This window comes from Branchiostoma belcheri, unplaced genomic scaffold (assembly GCF_001625305.1).
Source record: "Branchiostoma belcheri isolate BF01 breed outbred unplaced genomic scaffold, Haploidv18h27 scaffold63, whole genome shotgun sequence".
In the NCBI taxonomy this organism is placed as follows: domain Eukaryota; kingdom Metazoa; phylum Chordata; class Leptocardii; order Amphioxiformes; family Branchiostomatidae; genus Branchiostoma; species Branchiostoma belcheri.
The window spans coordinates 768023-785931 of NW_017804276.1; the positions used below are offsets into that span (position 1 = coordinate 768023).

The 17909-nt window shown below is 42.1% G+C and overlaps 1 protein-coding gene across 1 annotated transcript in view; it reads right to left on the minus strand.

Moving 5' to 3' along the window:
- Positions 1–17909, minus strand: part of LOC109483188 (sushi, von Willebrand factor type A, EGF and pentraxin domain-containing protein 1-like) — a 61911-nt gene that overhangs the window by 31053 nt on the left and 12949 nt on the right. Inside the window, exons 7-28 of the mRNA XM_019786173.1 lie at positions 17310–17486; positions 16711–16908; positions 14367–14555; positions 13293–13571; positions 12381–12560; positions 11646–11834; positions 11032–11223; positions 10623–10778; positions 10332–10427; positions 8963–9154; positions 7718–7900; positions 7097–7288; positions 6812–6925; positions 6070–6207; positions 5814–5909; positions 5275–5466; positions 4880–5065; positions 3538–3732; positions 3233–3415; positions 2481–2669; positions 971–1162; positions 598–753 (exon numbers count right to left, since the gene is read on the minus strand). Coding sequence (XP_019641732.1) covers positions 598–753; positions 971–1162; positions 2481–2669; positions 3233–3415; positions 3538–3732; positions 4880–5065; positions 5275–5466; positions 5814–5909; positions 6070–6207; positions 6812–6925; positions 7097–7288; positions 7718–7900; positions 8963–9154; positions 10332–10427; positions 10623–10778; positions 11032–11223; positions 11646–11834; positions 12381–12560; positions 13293–13571; positions 14367–14555; positions 16711–16908; positions 17310–17486 — 3864 coding nt within the window. The remainder of the gene's footprint in view (positions 1–597; positions 754–970; positions 1163–2480; positions 2670–3232; positions 3416–3537; positions 3733–4879; positions 5066–5274; positions 5467–5813; positions 5910–6069; positions 6208–6811; positions 6926–7096; positions 7289–7717; positions 7901–8962; positions 9155–10331; positions 10428–10622; positions 10779–11031; positions 11224–11645; positions 11835–12380; positions 12561–13292; positions 13572–14366; positions 14556–16710; positions 16909–17309; positions 17487–17909) is intronic.

Here is a 17909-nt window from a genome sequence, read left to right on the forward strand (position 1 = left end):
GATGGGGGTCGGCCAAATCGGCTCATTCTTTGTATGTGAGATAGGTATTAACAGCCGTATAGCAGACTTGTTGAGCGGCGGCATTATTTTTTCGACGCGAGTTGTGCCCAACAAGGAGCGGGAAACCTTCTCTCCGCGGCATAACTCGCGTCGCTCACCGAAAAAATAATGCCGCTGCCCATGGAGCGGGAAACCTTCTCTCCGTGGCAAAACTCCCTTTGGCGGCAAAATCGTCCCTCCGCAGCATACCTCGCGTCGCTCGCCATAATGAAAAATAGCTGGAGGGTTTTAACTATATGGCTGTTAATAGTTTGGTTTTGGAAAAAAATTGGTTTCATGCCTTGTACTTAGCAAGCATAACGTTGATTATCATCGTCATTTTGAAGTAATCGGAACTCTCAAACAGTCATTAAAAGAAATGAACAAAATGAAAAGTAAAGTGATACTGTGCACATTATGATGATATATGATGGCATATGTGTGCTGAAAACTATTTGACACAGTGACGAAACCATTAGAGCCCATTGGTATTACATAGTCTGACAAATGAATAAAAGAGTTAACATTACTGTGTTTAGATGCAATTGTTTGTCTGACCTGGGGGCGGTCCCTCCACACGGACTACTGTTGGTGCAGTTCCAGAGTTGTCAGTGGCTGTTGGCAAAGTCCACGTAGCTATAGCATTTATTTTGCCTGAGGCCGCATCTAGTATCTGGCTAGTTGGGCAGCTTGTGAATTCTGGCCCCGTGGCATCTGCTCAAAGAAAGGGCAGACATTTTATCGTTGGAAACTAATCCTTGAATTGAAGGTGATACTGTTATTAGGACTGCAGTTATACAGTAGATTGGTGTTTTCGTGCATTATAAGGACGTGGTTGTAAAAAGAACTACTTAACAGGTAGACATTTAGAACATTTGAGAGATTTAAGTTTCATTCCAGCCATTATCAGAAAAGATTCAGTTCTATATACCTATGCATGTTGTTGAGGTGCCTTCGTCAGTCCAAAGGCCAGTATGCCTGCAGGTCTTCTGAGAGGGGCCGCTGACTTGATAGCCGCTGTCACAGTTGAAGGAGCACACTGTATTATAGTCCGCAGTTGACTTGCAAGACTGTGGGCTGATGGTCCCACGTTGTGGTGTTGCCAGGCCGGAGCACGTCACCACTAAACGTGCATCGCAACATATATACAAATGTTACTGTTGTACGAGTATCTTCGATTGTTTCATACTTTCGTTAAACTTGTATCTTCCTATCTAAATCTAAATCTAAATTTGCTTGATATATCTTTATCTCTTTCTAACTCTCCATATATAACACGTGTGTTCTTGTGTATGTGTGTGTGTGTTCTGCTTCGATCCCAATCGAAAAAAGGGGCCCTGCCGGGTAGTCCCCGGGCTGTTTTTTGGCACTTTCGGGCGTGACCCGTACGTGGTCCCGCGGGACACCCTGCGGCTACCGGACTATTTTTGGGCCCGGCGGGGACCCGAGAAGAATTTAATTCTGACTTAAATTCTACCAGGGCCCCGCTGACAAAAAGACGCCGTGACCTCACCGTGAGAACACCGAGAGGTATCCCTCTGGTTGCCGGCAGTCCACCGGGACACATTTGGTACATCACAGAACAGACTAACAGAATAAAGGTGTGTACTTCGTAAACCCGGGTAAAATGTGTGACGTCTAAGATCAAATGATCACAACAAAAGCGTGAATTCTGCATAACGTATAGGTCAGTACAAGACATTGTCAGAGAATCTGCTTGGTACCTGCCGGGTGCCTGCCGGAAACCGACCAAAGAGGGTGACAAAATTTTTAACAAAATGCTACTGAAGGAAACTTATAATTGTGACCACGACAGCCGGTGCCCGCCCGACTCCTGAGCCCGACCGGGGCCGGCCGGGGCTACATCCCCGACGGGCACCAGCGTAATTGGGATCGAAGCTTTAGTGTGTGTGAATATGGATTCCCTGAACATCAGCCGTGGATAAACTCTAATAAACAAATCCGAGCCGCTATCCATAGAAAACACCGCCTGCACTCCAGGGCAAAACGGGTAACACCGAGGACGCCTGGGCCAGTTTGAGAAGACAAAGAAATCTTGTGACCAATCTCACAAAAAAGGTGGAGACAATTTATAGTGAGGATCTCGTGAACGACGTGGAGACCGGCAACACCAGGCGGTTCTTCACTTACGGCAAATCTGCACTAGGAAAGACCTCGACAGGCATCGATGCATCCCGGCCCTTCAAGTCGACTCGGTAATACTAGAAACCCCACTAACTTAGCTGTTACCTAATAGTATGTTGATGTATTTGAATTGTAACTGACATTGTTAATTGTTTATAATTGTTTCTTGTCCTATTATGAGGGTTTATGAGGCCCTTTATAATAGCCTCAGGTTAGTTGGCTGGGCAGTCCTGGTTGTATATTCTTATACAGCTTAATAAATCAAGTCAAGTGAAATCAAATCAATGTAGACTTACATTTGCATGTAGGTTCGTCGTACTGCCATCGACCACCATCCAAACATGTCATACTTTGATCTTTTCCGGTGAGCGTATAGCCTACGTCACAAGAGTATGTGCACTCTTGACCAAACACTGGCGATACGGCACAGGCAGCAGGTGCTAGATGTCCATTCGGCGGAGTTCTTAATGGCGGACATGTATCGACTGTAATGTGAGGGAAACCTCTGATCTTTTGTCCTTGTTCCAAATGACATAGCCTTACTATGCCCCCCCCCCAACTGCCTGGTTACCAAACCTATTTTGGCTCCCGAGTCCTACAGCCTCTATTTGCGAAGAGGATGTAGGAATCGGGAGCTATAATAGGTTTGGTAACCAGGCTACCCCCCCCCCCATATCTCTAACGTTACCAGTCAGTTTCTTCATCAACAAATCACCAGATGATGCATAGTTGTCAATCTTCCACACAAGTTACATACATTATGGGAACTTATTTTTCACTAACAGTATAAGGCATTTTTTAAAACATATATATACATAATATTTTGATAATACATACACAGACAGAAAGATTGGGTAGCTATAGCAGCTGTTGCATCTTGTTAATAACAAGTGCAGTGATATTGGCTGCATAATAATTGCCTTACGAAGAATAGCACGTAACTAAATAGATAGCATAATTAGAATAAAATTTAGCAGCAAACTAATATTAAATTCATTGCAACTTCATGGTTTGAAGATGTAGTTGTCAAAGCTACAACAATACTGACTTGTACAGTGCAGTGAATCCCCAGACCACGTTCCGTCCTGCTGACATGTCCGGAGTTGAACTTTCTTTGGGCTGTACCCCATGTTACACTGGAGGCCACAGGACGTATTGTAGGACTCAATCGTATTATCGCATCCAGACTTGATGCCATTGACAGGGTGTGGCAAGGCTGGGCAAGTTACAGCTGCATGTGCAAATGATGCTCGTGTAAGGTATAAGTATTGCTTTCAATAAATTAATGCTTGGTAAAAGAACATCATTACAGTAGCCTTTTGTTTTTTTATCCAAATACACGTCAAGCCTTACCTGTACATTTAGCAGTTTTATTAACCGACCATCGACCACCGTCAAGACATTTGACGCTGTGAGAACTTCCCTCGAAAGAGTAGCCCTCATTACACACATAGACACAGTCTTCGTTGAAAACAGAGGAGGTAGTAGTGCAGGCCGTAGGAGACACGTGTCCTTGCGGAGGATCAGTCAGAGGTGAACAGGTATCAACTGTAAAAAAAAAAAAAAAAAAACGATGCATCGACCTTCTATATAATAGAATAATTGACCTAAGCTTATCCCAGCCCTGTTTCTCTAATTCTTTTTATGTTTACCTTAGCAGAAGGAATGCACAATGTTTTTTACTCTATTTCTGCCTCTTCATCTTCTTCTCCTTAAAAACATAAGATAAATTGTATGGACCAGACATCTGTCACTACGGTAACAAACCCTTTGGCGCTGGGTTTGGTGCTACATGTTGTGCTACATTTTGTAGCAGGACAGAGATGAGAGGCTGGTCTCCAAGAATCATGATGTGTTTAAAGAGGAATAAACATAGCATTTCTGGAACATTTGCATTTTCTTTGCAAAGGTTACCTATCTAAGTTCCTTTTACAATAATCGTACACTGGAACGTAATTGATGTGTAATATCTAACTGGAATCCTGGAGCTATCTAGAAAGAAAAGATTTTCCCATGGAGAGCAAATGGTATGCCTTGGTTGAAAGTCAATGAAATCGTCCGAAAGATAATGGCAGTTATTAAGTAATGCAGTTCAGTTCAGTTCAGGGCATCCTCTTTTGAGGTGCCATTCATAATGTCTCTCCACGTGACTCTGTCGCGCATGGCGGACAGAAGTTCCTCATCCCGTAGGCCAACCTCTTCCTCAATCAGTTTCTTTAGCGTTAGGCACGGACGTCCTCTCCTTCTTTTTACATCTGGTTGCCAGAGAAGCACTTTGGCAGCCATCTCTTCGTGGCGTACCACATGACCGGCAAGGGCCAGTCGTCTGTTCTGAATGGTCTGGGTAATCAGGGGTAGACCGTTGTAGAGTTCTTTGTTACTCATGCGGCTCTGCCATTGAACATTCAGCACGCACCGAAGCAGGCGCGTGTAGTTACCATTCAGTTTCTTGGACAAGGCTTTAGTTAAAGTCCATGAGTCGGAACTATACAACAAAATAGGCTCTACACAGGACTTAAAGACTTTTAACTTTGTGGTATTCTGGATGGGGGCCTTCCACACCTTTGTTAGGGCGTGGCATGCTCCCCAGGCCTGGCCAATACGAACATTAACATGGCAGGAAACAAGTAATGCAGTGCTAGGAAATTAGAGATCAAGCATTGATGTATCGTCAAGTCCAGTTCGACATACTTACTTTCACAGTGTAAATCTGTGCCAGACCAAGTCCCGTCTTGCTGACAACTGCGGTGTTGAACGGTTTTGGGACTGTACCCTTCGTTACAATGAAAATTGCAGACCGTACCATAGATCTCCTCCTCGGTGTTACTACATCCTGTCTTCGTGCCATTGGCTGGTGAATCTAATGACCTACATGTCACAACTGGGAAAAGAAATTGGAGAATACTTCATGAAATCCACACTTCGTACTCTAAATATTTTTTTAAACTTTTAAACCTAACGATTCTTTAACATTAGCAAGTACACCTGTATATTAATATCACTAATCAGATCTTACTGCATGGTGTTTTCCGCTCGCATGATAATTATGGCTAATACAGCATCAAATATAAGTTATACTGAAGTGCTCACCCGCACAAGTTGGTGGTGATGATGTCCAGCGTGTGGAGTTGCTAGCGTCCTTCGTACATTCTATCGAGGCTGTTCCAACCAGTTCATTGCCCTCCTCACAGGAAAATCGACACACCGTACCGTATCTATCATCGTTATGGTCACAAGCCATGCTTCCTCGTCTTGGTGAGCTTATCATTGAGCAATACAGAACTGAAAAAAACATACTTCTGTCAAACACTGATCTTTGGCCGCATCATCAGAAGGTGGCTGAATTTCAAAATTGTGATAGTCGATAGCATTTTTTTTGCCTGTAATCTATCCTATTACATTCGGTGGGGCTCAGTCGCCTGTCTAAAATCGCAAATGTCTAAAATCGCGCAATAATCGAGGGAACACCGGGCACATTAAAGCCGACAAGCAACAAAAAATGCCATTTAGAGTTCGCAGACAATATAAGACCCAGTGACGAGTGCACTTGCATACGATGACTCCTTGTCGCATCTGGAGCAGAGTTGAAATCTCTTTTGTATTTATGGTATGAGAATGGACGTACTTACCTTGTACGGTAACCCTGAAGCTGCAAGTGGCGATCAAACCCACCGAATTCGTTGCGACGTACATGACTGTGTGCGTGCCTTCAGCAAATATACTTCCTGTTTAGGCAGGCAATACAATGATAGGTTTATGAGAGTGTATTAATACATTTTAAAATCATACAAAATGTAGATGGACCATTAAATCATCGATCTATATAAGATTTTTGTCACACTGTTTGCATGTTTGAATCACAACAAAGGAGTAAAGATGATGTACCTGGAGGTGGACCTTGCATTCGCGTGACATTCTCGTTTGCTGTCGGTTCTGTCCATGTGACAACTGTGAATGCCTCTCCCTTGTCAGCATACAAAACTAGGTCCGATGGACATGTGGAAAATCGTGGAGCCTGCAAGTCTATGGAAAAGTTATTACTTTGAGCGGAATCCGGATTAAACTTTTTGCTTATAACTAAACTATTGAATAGAGACTGTCAGCAATACACCCCTATCGAAATAAATATATCACTTTTGCTATTTATCCATGCTATTTATCCATGCGCACCGTCTTGCAGAAATTGATTCGAGTTCTATACTTTAATTTTCCTTGTCTCTGGTAGTGTTTTGGTGTTTTGATTAATTGCAACATTAATTTTGGACGAAAGTTTACCGAAAGAAAACATTTTTTTTCTCAGTTTCTTCCTCTTCTTCTTCCTCTCCAGTTACTTCTGACCTGACCAATGACATGATTTGTTGACGTCTGTCACCATGGTGACTGGTGTTGGGTTACATAATGTTGCAATTTCATGGTCTGCTCCGCTCCTGTCACCATATACTAGTAGTACATGTATGTGAATGTGTTTGAGTAAGAATTAACAGAGCAGACTATGTCCGAAGGTAAACATTATGCATTTGCATTGCAAATGTTAGTTCTCTAGTTACTAGTAAATCACATTCAATAAACTTACCACATTATAGTTTTATGAAAATGTCACATTTCTCAACCTACAGCCGACGAATACCTGTATTATCTGTTGCTGTTGGAGATATCCAGGTTACGTTCACAGTTGTAGATCCGCCGTCTGCAGTAACGTGAAAGTCAGCTGGGCAGTCATAGAACACTGGCTTATGCACATCTGTCAGTGTTCAAAAATAGCGTCATCCGTTAGCATCACCTACGAAATCCGGATGTAACGTACACAAAAAAAACAGAACGGTAGGTCAACTAACTAGCTATAGTGATTATAATGTTACCTTAAGTCTAAAGCTGTACTTTTAACATTGAACCTTAGTATTTCCAGGCTTACCTTTACAGTCAATGAGACTATCATATTGCCAATGGCCACCATCGAGACACTTGTTCCATCGAGTCCCAGCAATCAAACTGTACCCGGCATCGCAGGTCGCGAAGCACTGCTGGCCATAAAGTGGGTTGATTGAACATTTCCCAGGCGTCCACTTTCCGTGTTTGGGTGACATCAGAGGTGGGCAAGCATCAACTGTGTAATGATTGCAAATGTGAAGTCGCACCATCATTTTGTTGTCTAAGAAACATGCATTGTACGTCATGTAAATGTGCATCATGAAATATCAAACGTAACCGTTTTGCATAAAGGACGTTATGCTTAGGTCACATTTCCAAACCGGGGCCCGGCCGGACTGTCTGTATGAACGAAAAATTAACAATCCATATCAAGAGTATATAGATATAGTGCCCATGATTATCATCAAAAACGTTTCTGTGTTTTGTTGACTTTTATATCGTACTTTTCGTTCCCGAAAGCTGCCGGGCCGGGCCCCGGTTTGGAAATGTGACCTCAGCATTACGGATCACACGTTGTACATTAATGACAACTGGTTGAGTATGTGAGCAACAGTTGTTTATTGGTAAACGTGACACAAGTAAACTGCTACATAGTAATACGTACTTTCACAAGCTAATGGCGTCCCGGACCAGGTTCCATTCTCCAAACAGATTCGCTGATGGGGAGATTTTGGGCTGTACCCTTCATTACAGTAAAAGCTACACACCGCTCCGAAGTCTTCCTCGGCCTTGTTGCAGCCAAATTTCCGGCCATTGACTGGTCCTGGCAGTGCGCTGCAGGTCACAACTGAGGTTGAAATAGAAAAGTATTGTTTAATACAATAACTATTTGAAACTGTTGAAATTCTTCTTCATTGATTTTGTAATGCCATACAGTAGAATGCAATGATTATAGTGTAAAATGACACATAATTTAGTAAGTAATGCTGAGGTCACATTTCCAAACCGGGGCCCGACCGGGCTGTTTGGATTAACGAAAAGTCAACAATTTATATCAATGATATACGCAAATAGTTCCCATTATTAATTTTTTCAACTTTTTGTGCTTTGTTGTCTTTTATATCATACTTTTCGTTCCATAAGACTGCCCGGTCGGGCCCCGGTTTGGAAATGTGACCTCAGCATAAGTAGTGTAGTAAGTAAACATAGATTTTCTTGTTATTGGCACCTTTTCCTTTGCGTAATCAAATTTGGTAGGTTCATATCATGGATACTTTGCTCTAATGTTACAATATGATAAATGATGCAACGATTTCTATTAGTCATTATTAAATATAGATAATTCTTATGAATGAGCTACTATAGTGATATCCGTAAATAATTTCATGAGGTTGGTAAACGAATGAATAGCAAAGTCCTTTGATCACAACCATTTATTATTTACGAGCCGACGTTTCGATGACCGTCTGTCATCTTCATCAGGGCATCATCATCAGGACAATTCAACATTGAAATCACATAGCTAATTCTATGAATGAACTATAGTGATATTTCTATGCTCTTACGTTACAATATGATGAATGATGCAACGATTTCTTTGATAGAATTACCCTGATGAAGATGACAGACGGTTATCGAAACGTCGGCTCGTGAAAAAATAATTGGCTGTGATCAAAGAACTTTGCTATTCATTTACTATAGTGATATTTCTATAACTATAGTAAATTTATATTCTTCAACATTGAAATCATATAGCTAATTCTATGGATGAACCACTATATATAGTGATATTTCTATCAGTCATTCTTCAACATTGAAATCATAAAGCTAATATAAATAAGATAGATAACCTCAATGGCATCAGGGTTTCGTGAATGTATTTGTGTGCGTGTAGTGCGTAAACTGTCACCTTCGCATGTTCGGGTAGGGGATGACCATTGCGCATTGTTTCCCGTCATTTTAGTGCAAACGGTCGTGCTGGCACCAACAAGTTTATAGCCAGGGTTGCAGGAAAACTGGCAGGTTGTTCCATACCGTCTGTCGCTATGGTTACAGATGGTTTTACCCCGTGCCAGAGAGGCCATATTGGAGCAGTAAGCAACTGAAAGAGATCCAAATGAGCCCGTCATAAAATCCATCAGATTTTCAAGAGGTACTCATTAATAATTATCAGTAGGATTTAAACAAGTACACACAACGTAGAGGTAAAAGCGTAGGAGCTTTCAAATGGCATACACCTTTATTCCGTCTTTATTCCGTTCGACCTCATCTTTTAAGTACCTAAAAGCACTACTTTGAATGGTTGTACTTTTTTGGAACAGACGCGCGTGGATGTCATGGATAAACTGTGTTACAACATAATCTAGTTTAATAATTAGTTTAATATTTTATATGTCAAACTCATGTCAACATGTCCACATTAATTATGCAAATTACTTCTATATTAACATAATATAAGCATAGTGTTGTTAACATTTAAGTAACTTACAAATGTCACAAGGTATAGAATTCCCATCATTCACCAATAAGGAGTTCACGGAATTTTCACATTAATTATGCAAATTAGGTCATCATTTGCATAACTTGCATTTAATCATGTACGACTCTCTCTCAGCTACGTACCTACAAAAATGATGAAAATACGTTGTTCCTTTCTGGACTTATTCGCTTTAAAAGATTTCGCCAGAAAGTCGCCTGCAGTTCCAGATTAAGTTGCTAGGGGGACCAAACCCACACCACTTATTTCTGATAGACAGAGCTATCTGTCACCAAAACGTCAAGACCATAGCATGTTCAGGACAAAATATACAAAACAGGAATTTCTGCTGCAGTACCAAGGTCATCCACCAGGAGGCCCATATTTGACCTTGACTCTTCCTACGACCTAATAATATGCCAAGTGTCATCACAATCCATAAAGGTGTTCTGAAGTTGTGCTGACTACAAATGTGCGGAAACACACGCACACACACACACCAAAAACAATACCTCCATTTTTCATGGAGGTAATTATTGAATAAAATTAAGGAATTCTTGTTTGTCCATTCATATGTGTGTTCAGCTATTTGTTCAACCTCTCTGACTACTTGGATTTCATAATAAAGGCAGTTTTCTTGCCCAACTTTTTTTTGCATGCTCGCATATTTTGGAGTGCCTAAATTGAGGATGCCATCTATAAAATCAAGCCATTGTATGTGGCCTCACGCTAACAACGTATAGAAGAAGTGACCTCACAGAAAGACAATCATTAGGGATGCAATCCAAGCCATCTGACTTACCGTTCACATCGATCCTGAACGAACAATCCGTTGCCAGGCCCGTTGCGTCTGCTGCTGTGTACCTGATGTTATGTGTACCTTCAGGAAACCGTGATCCTACAAGAAATGAATAAAACAATTAATGTATAACCGTTTTCCTTTAAATCAAAGACATGTCTCATTGCTGTAACCCACATAACCATCTAGATAAATTCAGAAATGGCGTTAGTGTCATGCCTATAACCGGTTAACCGTATCTACAGAGCAAAAGGCAACCAAGTTTTAATTTTTAACCACAACGGAGGAAGTCACCTGATGCTTTTCCTTCCACAAGAGATACAGTAGGGGGTGTTCCTGAATTGTCCATTGCAGTCGGCTCTCTCCACGTTACTTCAACATCCACGTTTCCAGGTCCTGCGCTAGAATATTGGTCTGGAGGGCATCCATGGAACTGGGGTACTTGTGTATCTAATACCGGTATTCAGGAAAAAAACTGATCATATCGAAATTCAATCTTTGGACCTACCGGTTATTCATTCTGTAGGTAGTAATATGTTTCCTTTTGCATTTGCATTTGCTTTAGGTACAACATCTCGTTTTAATGTCAAGTTGAAACAGAAGATCCAGGGCTATAAGGCGCCACCCGATACTGCGTACACCATATGTATGGTGCGAGGAAGGACTTATACTATTACGAAATGTAGCCAGCTGTGTAAGATACCTTGGCAAATGGTGGAGATTGCCTGGTTGGACCAAATGCCTGTGTACAGGCAGGTCTTCACAGAAGGGCCGACAACCTCAAACCCACTCTGGCACGAAAAAGAACAGACGGTGCCGTACTCCGATGGTAAGGAACAGGATGTAGGGGTAACGGTGCCGTGCAATGGTTCAGGCAAACCGAGACACTTAGTTACTGTGCACAGAAACGGAGATACTGTAAGGATCATTGGGTTACAACGGCGTTTGCAATTAATCGTACACATTGATTTTTATTAGGAATTATAGTAAACACAGGAATAAACACAATTCAAAAGCTTGATAATGCATGTTAATAATATGTATCTAACTTCAAAGCACCGCAAGTATAAATTGATGCAGCGCGCGTGTGTGTGTGTGTGCGTGTGTGTGTGCGTGTGTTTGTATTTGTGTGTGTGTGTGTGTGCGTGTGTGCGTGTGTGAGTGTGTTTGTATTTGTGTGTGTGCGTGTGTGCGTGTGTGAGTGTGTTTGTATTTGTGTGTGTGTGTGTGTGTTTGTGTGTATTTGTGTGTGTGCACATGTGTGTGTGTGTGTGTGTGTGTGTGTGTGTGTGAGTGTTTGTGTGCTCAGACCGGTACCTTCACATTGTAGTTCACTTCCCGACCACGTAGCGTCGTTCATGCACTGCCGAGATGTAGCTCCAGACTTCCGGGAGTATCCTGCTATACATCTGAAGAAGCAGACTTTTCCGTACGGTTCAGAAGTCGGGCTGACACATCCCGACATTGTTGAGTGGGCAGGAGGATTTAATGAGGGGCATCTTACAACTGCAATATCGAAATACGAATTTTGAATGACTGCAATTGCTTCCATTTGTAAAAATTGAAATATAATACTATTGAAACCATTGAATTGATGAGTATATGAATGCCAGTCAATAAAACGCACATGCCATGCGGTACAGAAATCATATCTAAACATATTTTAGCTTTTTTTCCAGCTAGTTGAATGGGTTAGTCGAGTTGTACACCTTGCTGAAACAAGTTTATTTCTGGGCACGAGTCAAATCTTGGTACAGGTCGTGATTCTGGACACCATCCGCCGCAATGCAGTGACTCTCGTTCCAGCGCCATTGTTATGATTGGTGAAAATGACCGTATAGCATAATAAGACCAGTAAAAAGTCCATCCGAAGTTAGGGCACCCCCCCCCCCCGTTAGTATAGTATGTGATGGTTAGGTAGAGATCTGGCACAATTCAAACTATTGAAATTCAACAAAATTACAGTTTCATTTTTCAAACTTCATTAATCATTCCCAGAACGTTTGGGTTCTATGTACACTATGAGAACTCTTTTTTGTATAATGTCTGTACCTTGACATGTTGGTGGAGGGTGGGACCATGTGCTGTCATCCTGACACGTAACCTCGTCTGCACCGATCAGATCATAGCCTTGGTCACACGTGAATTGGCATTTTGATCCACGAAGCTCGGCACATGTAGCTGGTATTGTTGCTCCATTGGTTGGGCTCCCCAGTCTTCTACACCTCGTAACTATTCATAACAAAATATATTCGTCAGTAATTGATTTAACTTGTGGTCTATGGTGGAAAGGTGGAACATGGTCTTGTGGTTAGTATTTCACTCAGAATCCAAAAGTTCTGGGGGTTCGAATGTCCCTCGCAGGCCTCAATGCTGTGTCATTGGAACTGACACACTTTGTTTTAGTTTACTACTAACAGTAGCTTCAGTTAAGGATAATCCTCTGAAGGGGCATGAAGCCGGAGGTCCTGTGTTTGAACAATTGCCACGTTTGCGGTTTAAACCTTACTTGTTTTTGGTTTGACATCTTCAAGAGGTAATAGTTAACTGTTATGTCAATCCTTCCACAAATGTGGTTAATCATTTTAAATCAATACGATCGCGTGAAATTTCCCAGCACTATATGGTGACGCGAGAAACGTCATTGCTAGACTACATTGGTTTATTGGCAAATGGTTCATTGGCAAAAACACGATACAAATCGGCCTTGCAGTATACACTGAATTGCGCCTAATTTTACATTCCACATACTCAGTAAAACTAACACCGTAGGCTAATATAATACATACACAAGTATATACAAGTAACATTCAATAATTGACGACGTGGTTTTTCCGTACTATGGCAGAGTTCAGGGTGTGGTAGAATGCAGCAGTTTTTTTTCTTCCACAGTGTCACTATGCAATACATGCAGTCCAAGTATTGATCAATTCATTTAGCTCCAGAAAGAGAAATCCACCTTACCTATGACATTTATGGAGAAATCACATGTGGCGCTGTTGCCGCCCATGTCCTCTGCAGTGTAGGTGACGAAATGTTGTCCTTCTTCTAGCCACAACGGAGGATGTTGTTTCAACTCCCTGGCAGATCTTCCGGAAGATTGTATCTTTGCCGTGACACCAGGAGGAACCCCCGAGTTATCCGTGGCAGTCGGGACGGTCCAAGAGATTTTTGCAGAAGTCTTTTGAGCCGCGGCTGTTACAGTGGTGTCGTCAGGACACTCAATCACTGGCTTCAACTCGTCTATTTTAGCAATGTAAAATTCACAATTGAATTAACAAATAGAGTTCAGGGATCTCACAAAGTATTGCTTTGGCCTGTTTGTCTGTGTGTATGTCTGTCGGTCTGTGTCCGTGTGTGTTATTTCACATATTTGCGGTTAGCATAAATTCAGGAGGCTTAGATAGACTGTGATACCCAGTATTTTGGTAGGTCTTGGAAAGTTCAAATGTGGCTGTTCTTTGATTTTTATGTGGCAGATAAATGTGCGAGACGAAAAAAAAAAAGGTTGTGTGGGTTTGGTTCCCATATCAGGTTGTTCTGCAACATTTTACGTACCAAATTTCAGGTAATTTGGCCCGAAAATCAAGTTATTGAATCCCTTTGACGAAATGGCAGGAGAAGGAGGAGAAGAAACATGAGAGAAAATAATAAGCACGTCGGCAGAACGTACAGCACCTGCGCAAATTCGAAACCCGTAATGTATTGTACATAGTACTTAGGTAGAATGTCTCATATAAGGTTGTATTCGCTCATATAAGATTAGTATTTCGACAGTAGTTTTCAAATGTTGTGTCGGAAAAGATATCTTCTGCAACAGTCAAAATTCTGATGCAATGTTGACCAAAAATCCAACGAAAAACGCGAAAATGCCGGGTTCTGCGCAGGCACAGTACGTTCTACCGACGTGCTGGTGATATATAATTAAAGCATTAACACCCAGTGGAAGGTTACAGATGGTTATCTAAACGTCAAAACTGGTTAAATTTTTTAAAGATATTTTTTTAATTATCTGGAGGATCATGAATACCGCCATACCTTTGCAGATAACAGGGTCTGGAGAAGACCACGTCCCTCCGGGCAGACATGTCACCGATGAAGGCCCTTGTAGAGAGAAGTCATTGCCACACGTGTATGTACAGATGGTGTTGTACTCAGGCGATGTTTTGCACAAAGCAGGTCCAACTTTACCGTACTGCGGGTCAGTCAATGGCGTGCACATATCCACTGTAATGATAACAAGTTTTGTTATTAATCTGAATTTGAAAAGGTTCGAATAGACCACGGGCACATACCCAGACGAGCCTCCTTTACCCCTCCCAGTAAATAGTCTTGTTCAAGTCAAGTCAAGTCAAGTCAAAGCCTTTATTTTCCTTCGAATGCTTGTTCGGCGCAAGGCCGCTTTTCAACAAGGTCGAAGTTGAGGGGAGGGGTCACGGATAAGAACCAAATCAATACAAACATAAATAATAAGTAATTAAATCAATACAATAAGTAAGTAAATAAGTTCACATATAAATCATTAGGTTCGTAGCCAATTCAAGTCCATGGTGAGTCCCAGTTATGTCTGTTCCATAAGTGACTTGAAGGTATGGATGGATGGTGCTGCCCTAATGTGGGGCTGGATGTTATTCCATACCACTGAGCCGGAGTAAGCCAAGCTTCTTCTGTAAGCTTCCAAGTGCGGCCTCGGAGGGATGAGACAGTCAGTAGAAGCTGATCTGGTATTCCGTGCCACTTCATCCCTTCTCAGGCTGAAGACTCGTCTCATGTATGGTGGTAATGCATTTCTCAAGGCCTTATACACCAGCAGAGTTTTTGTTGTTGATGTATAGTCTTCACAGTCTTCCAACCAAGGCGCGATAGGATTTCTGCTGATGGTGTTCTATATGGAGCTTTCAGAATAAGTTTTCCCACCCTGTTTTGGATTCTTTGCAGCTTGTCGTACTGCACCAAAATCGCTCCATCCCATACTGTGCATGCATAAGTTAAATGTGGTAAGAAAATTGAATTATATAAAGTGACAAGAGCAGCCTGATTTACGAATGGTTGGACCTGGCGCATTACTGCAAGTGTTCGTTTCAATTTTGATAAGACATGATCAATGTGATAGTTCCATTTCAATTCACTGTCCACAATTATGCCGAGGTACTTGAAAGAATTTACCACTTCCAAAACACTTCCACTCATGTACAACTGCAACTGGTCCTTTCCTTCCAGTCGCTTCTTTGTGCCAATTAGCATAGCCTTACACTTCGTGGAGTTGACTGACAGACTGTTTGCTAGGAACCATTGTTGCAAATGATCTATATCCGACTGTAGGGTGCGCTTTATAGTATCTAAATTTGCATGACTGAAGTACACCACTGTGTCGTCGGCATATAGGGCTACCCGACATGACTGGATGCAACTTGGCAAGTCATTCACATACATTATGAAAAGCAGAGGCCCCAAGATGGAGCCTTGGGGCACTCCATATTCAACACTACAGAAATTAGATGTTTGACCATTTGTAACTGTACAATGAAATCTCTCAGAGAGATATGACTGAAACCACATGGCTGGCGAACCAGTGATCCCGAAGGCACTAAGTTTTTGTAGTAGGATGCTGATAACAAAAGACAAAAGACAGGAGGACTTACTCTCCAGGCAACAAAAAGGCAACCATCTTCCGGCCCGTGACCCCTGACCCCAGTTCAGTGTCCAAAATCCTTACAGTGTCAAGTGAAACAAAGTGGTGACTCTATGTGGATGTGTTGTGAAACCTCTGAACTGGCAGAGCTTGGACGTGTATGTTCTCGGAACCTGGCCTTCATAGACCTTTCTGTTTCACCGATGTATGTTTTCTGACAGGGCCCTTTGTTGTCAAGAATTTTGGACACTGAACAAGACTATTTCCTTAGAGGAGTGAACGAGGCTATTTACATCAGGGCCCATCACCCTTCCCTTAACCGCGACGGGGGCCGACATCGTCTACCAGATACCTTTGACCCAGTGTTGACGTCACATTTCAAAGAAGCCACGTGACAAGCCTCACTGGGTCAGTCTACTGAGGAAGACCAGAGTGACTGGTCGAAAGCTCTAATTGAGAGAATGTTTGTGTTGGACCAAAAGTTTTAACTTTAAACACATTCCCACCTATTAAATCATGATACAGTCCATTTAAGCCTTCTCTATTTATCACGTTCACACACAAACAGGCACACAGACATACATAGACACAATGCTCCTCAATACATACTAACTAACCTTATTGGCGAAGGTAATGAATGCACTGTCTGCCTGCCTGCCTATATGCACAGGCCAGGTATGCACTGTATAGAAGCCAATAGATAAAAATAGCTTACTCACATCATGCAATGTAAAAATAGTTAGTGCTCACCATCGCACGCTTTAGGGTGTGCATCCCACTTTGCCACGCCGTTGTTGGCCAGGCAGGTGAAGGTGATTGTTCCCACTGGTTTGTAGCCGGTGTTACACGTTGTAGAACACGAGAACCCGACGGCCACGTGAGGATCGTCACAGCCTTGACGAACTCCATTAGGAGGCGACCAGATCTCATTAGCAGAGCAAAAGAGCTCTGTAAACAAACGCGGAATTTAGTTATGTTTACCGAAAGAAAAAAAAAGTGTGCTCAGTTTCCTCTCCTTCCTCTTCTTCTCCAAACAAAAAGGTCAATGACCTGGAACCAGATGTCTGTCACCATGGTAACTGGTGTTGGGTTACATCATGTTGCAATTTTATAGCAGGAGGGATTTAGCTACTCCTGCCTGACCATATATATGAATGTGTTTGAGCTGACCATATGCGAAGGTAAACATTAAAAATTTGCTTTGCAAATGATACCTTTCTAGTTTACTTGTACGTTTGCGCCACGAGGTGAAAGACACGTATGTACGTAGCAAGGAAGATTGGTACTTCGTTCCACCACCATATATATATACTAACGTTATCCTAGAAAACAATAGGTTGCAAACCTACTCTTGCAAGTTGGAGTGGCGTGTGACCACCTTCCGGCAGACGTGCAAGTTGTGGCGCTGGACCCGGACATCCTATAGCCGTCGCTGCACTGGAAAGTGCACACGTCTCCAAACAGCTTGCTACAGGAACCCACAATACTACCGAATGGCGGTGCAGCAAGTCGGGGACACTCTGTTTCTATATGCGGAGGGAAATTTGTGAAAAATCATAATAAACAAATATCTAGATATGACACATGGTGTTGTTTCATTGTCTTCGTCAGAAGGACTATGAAATTGTCTCGCCGGATTGTGGGTAAATAACTCTTGAAGGCATTATTTCACATCCATGATTTTTGGCAGGCAGATTACCGTTGTTAAGGGAAAAGTCAAGTGCAAGTTTGAGCTTCGTGGGAGGTCCGTACGTCACTGCAGCGGATTTTTTTGTATTTGTGGCTTGTGAGCAAAATAATTCAAGTATATTTTGATAGATGTTCATGATTTTTGGTAGGCAAGCCACCATTGTAGAGGCCAAGGTCAAGTTCAAAAAACCGGCCTCGTGGGGGGTCCCAATGTTGCTGCAGTGGACCTTTTTGTGTTGGATATATTATGATTTACCCCC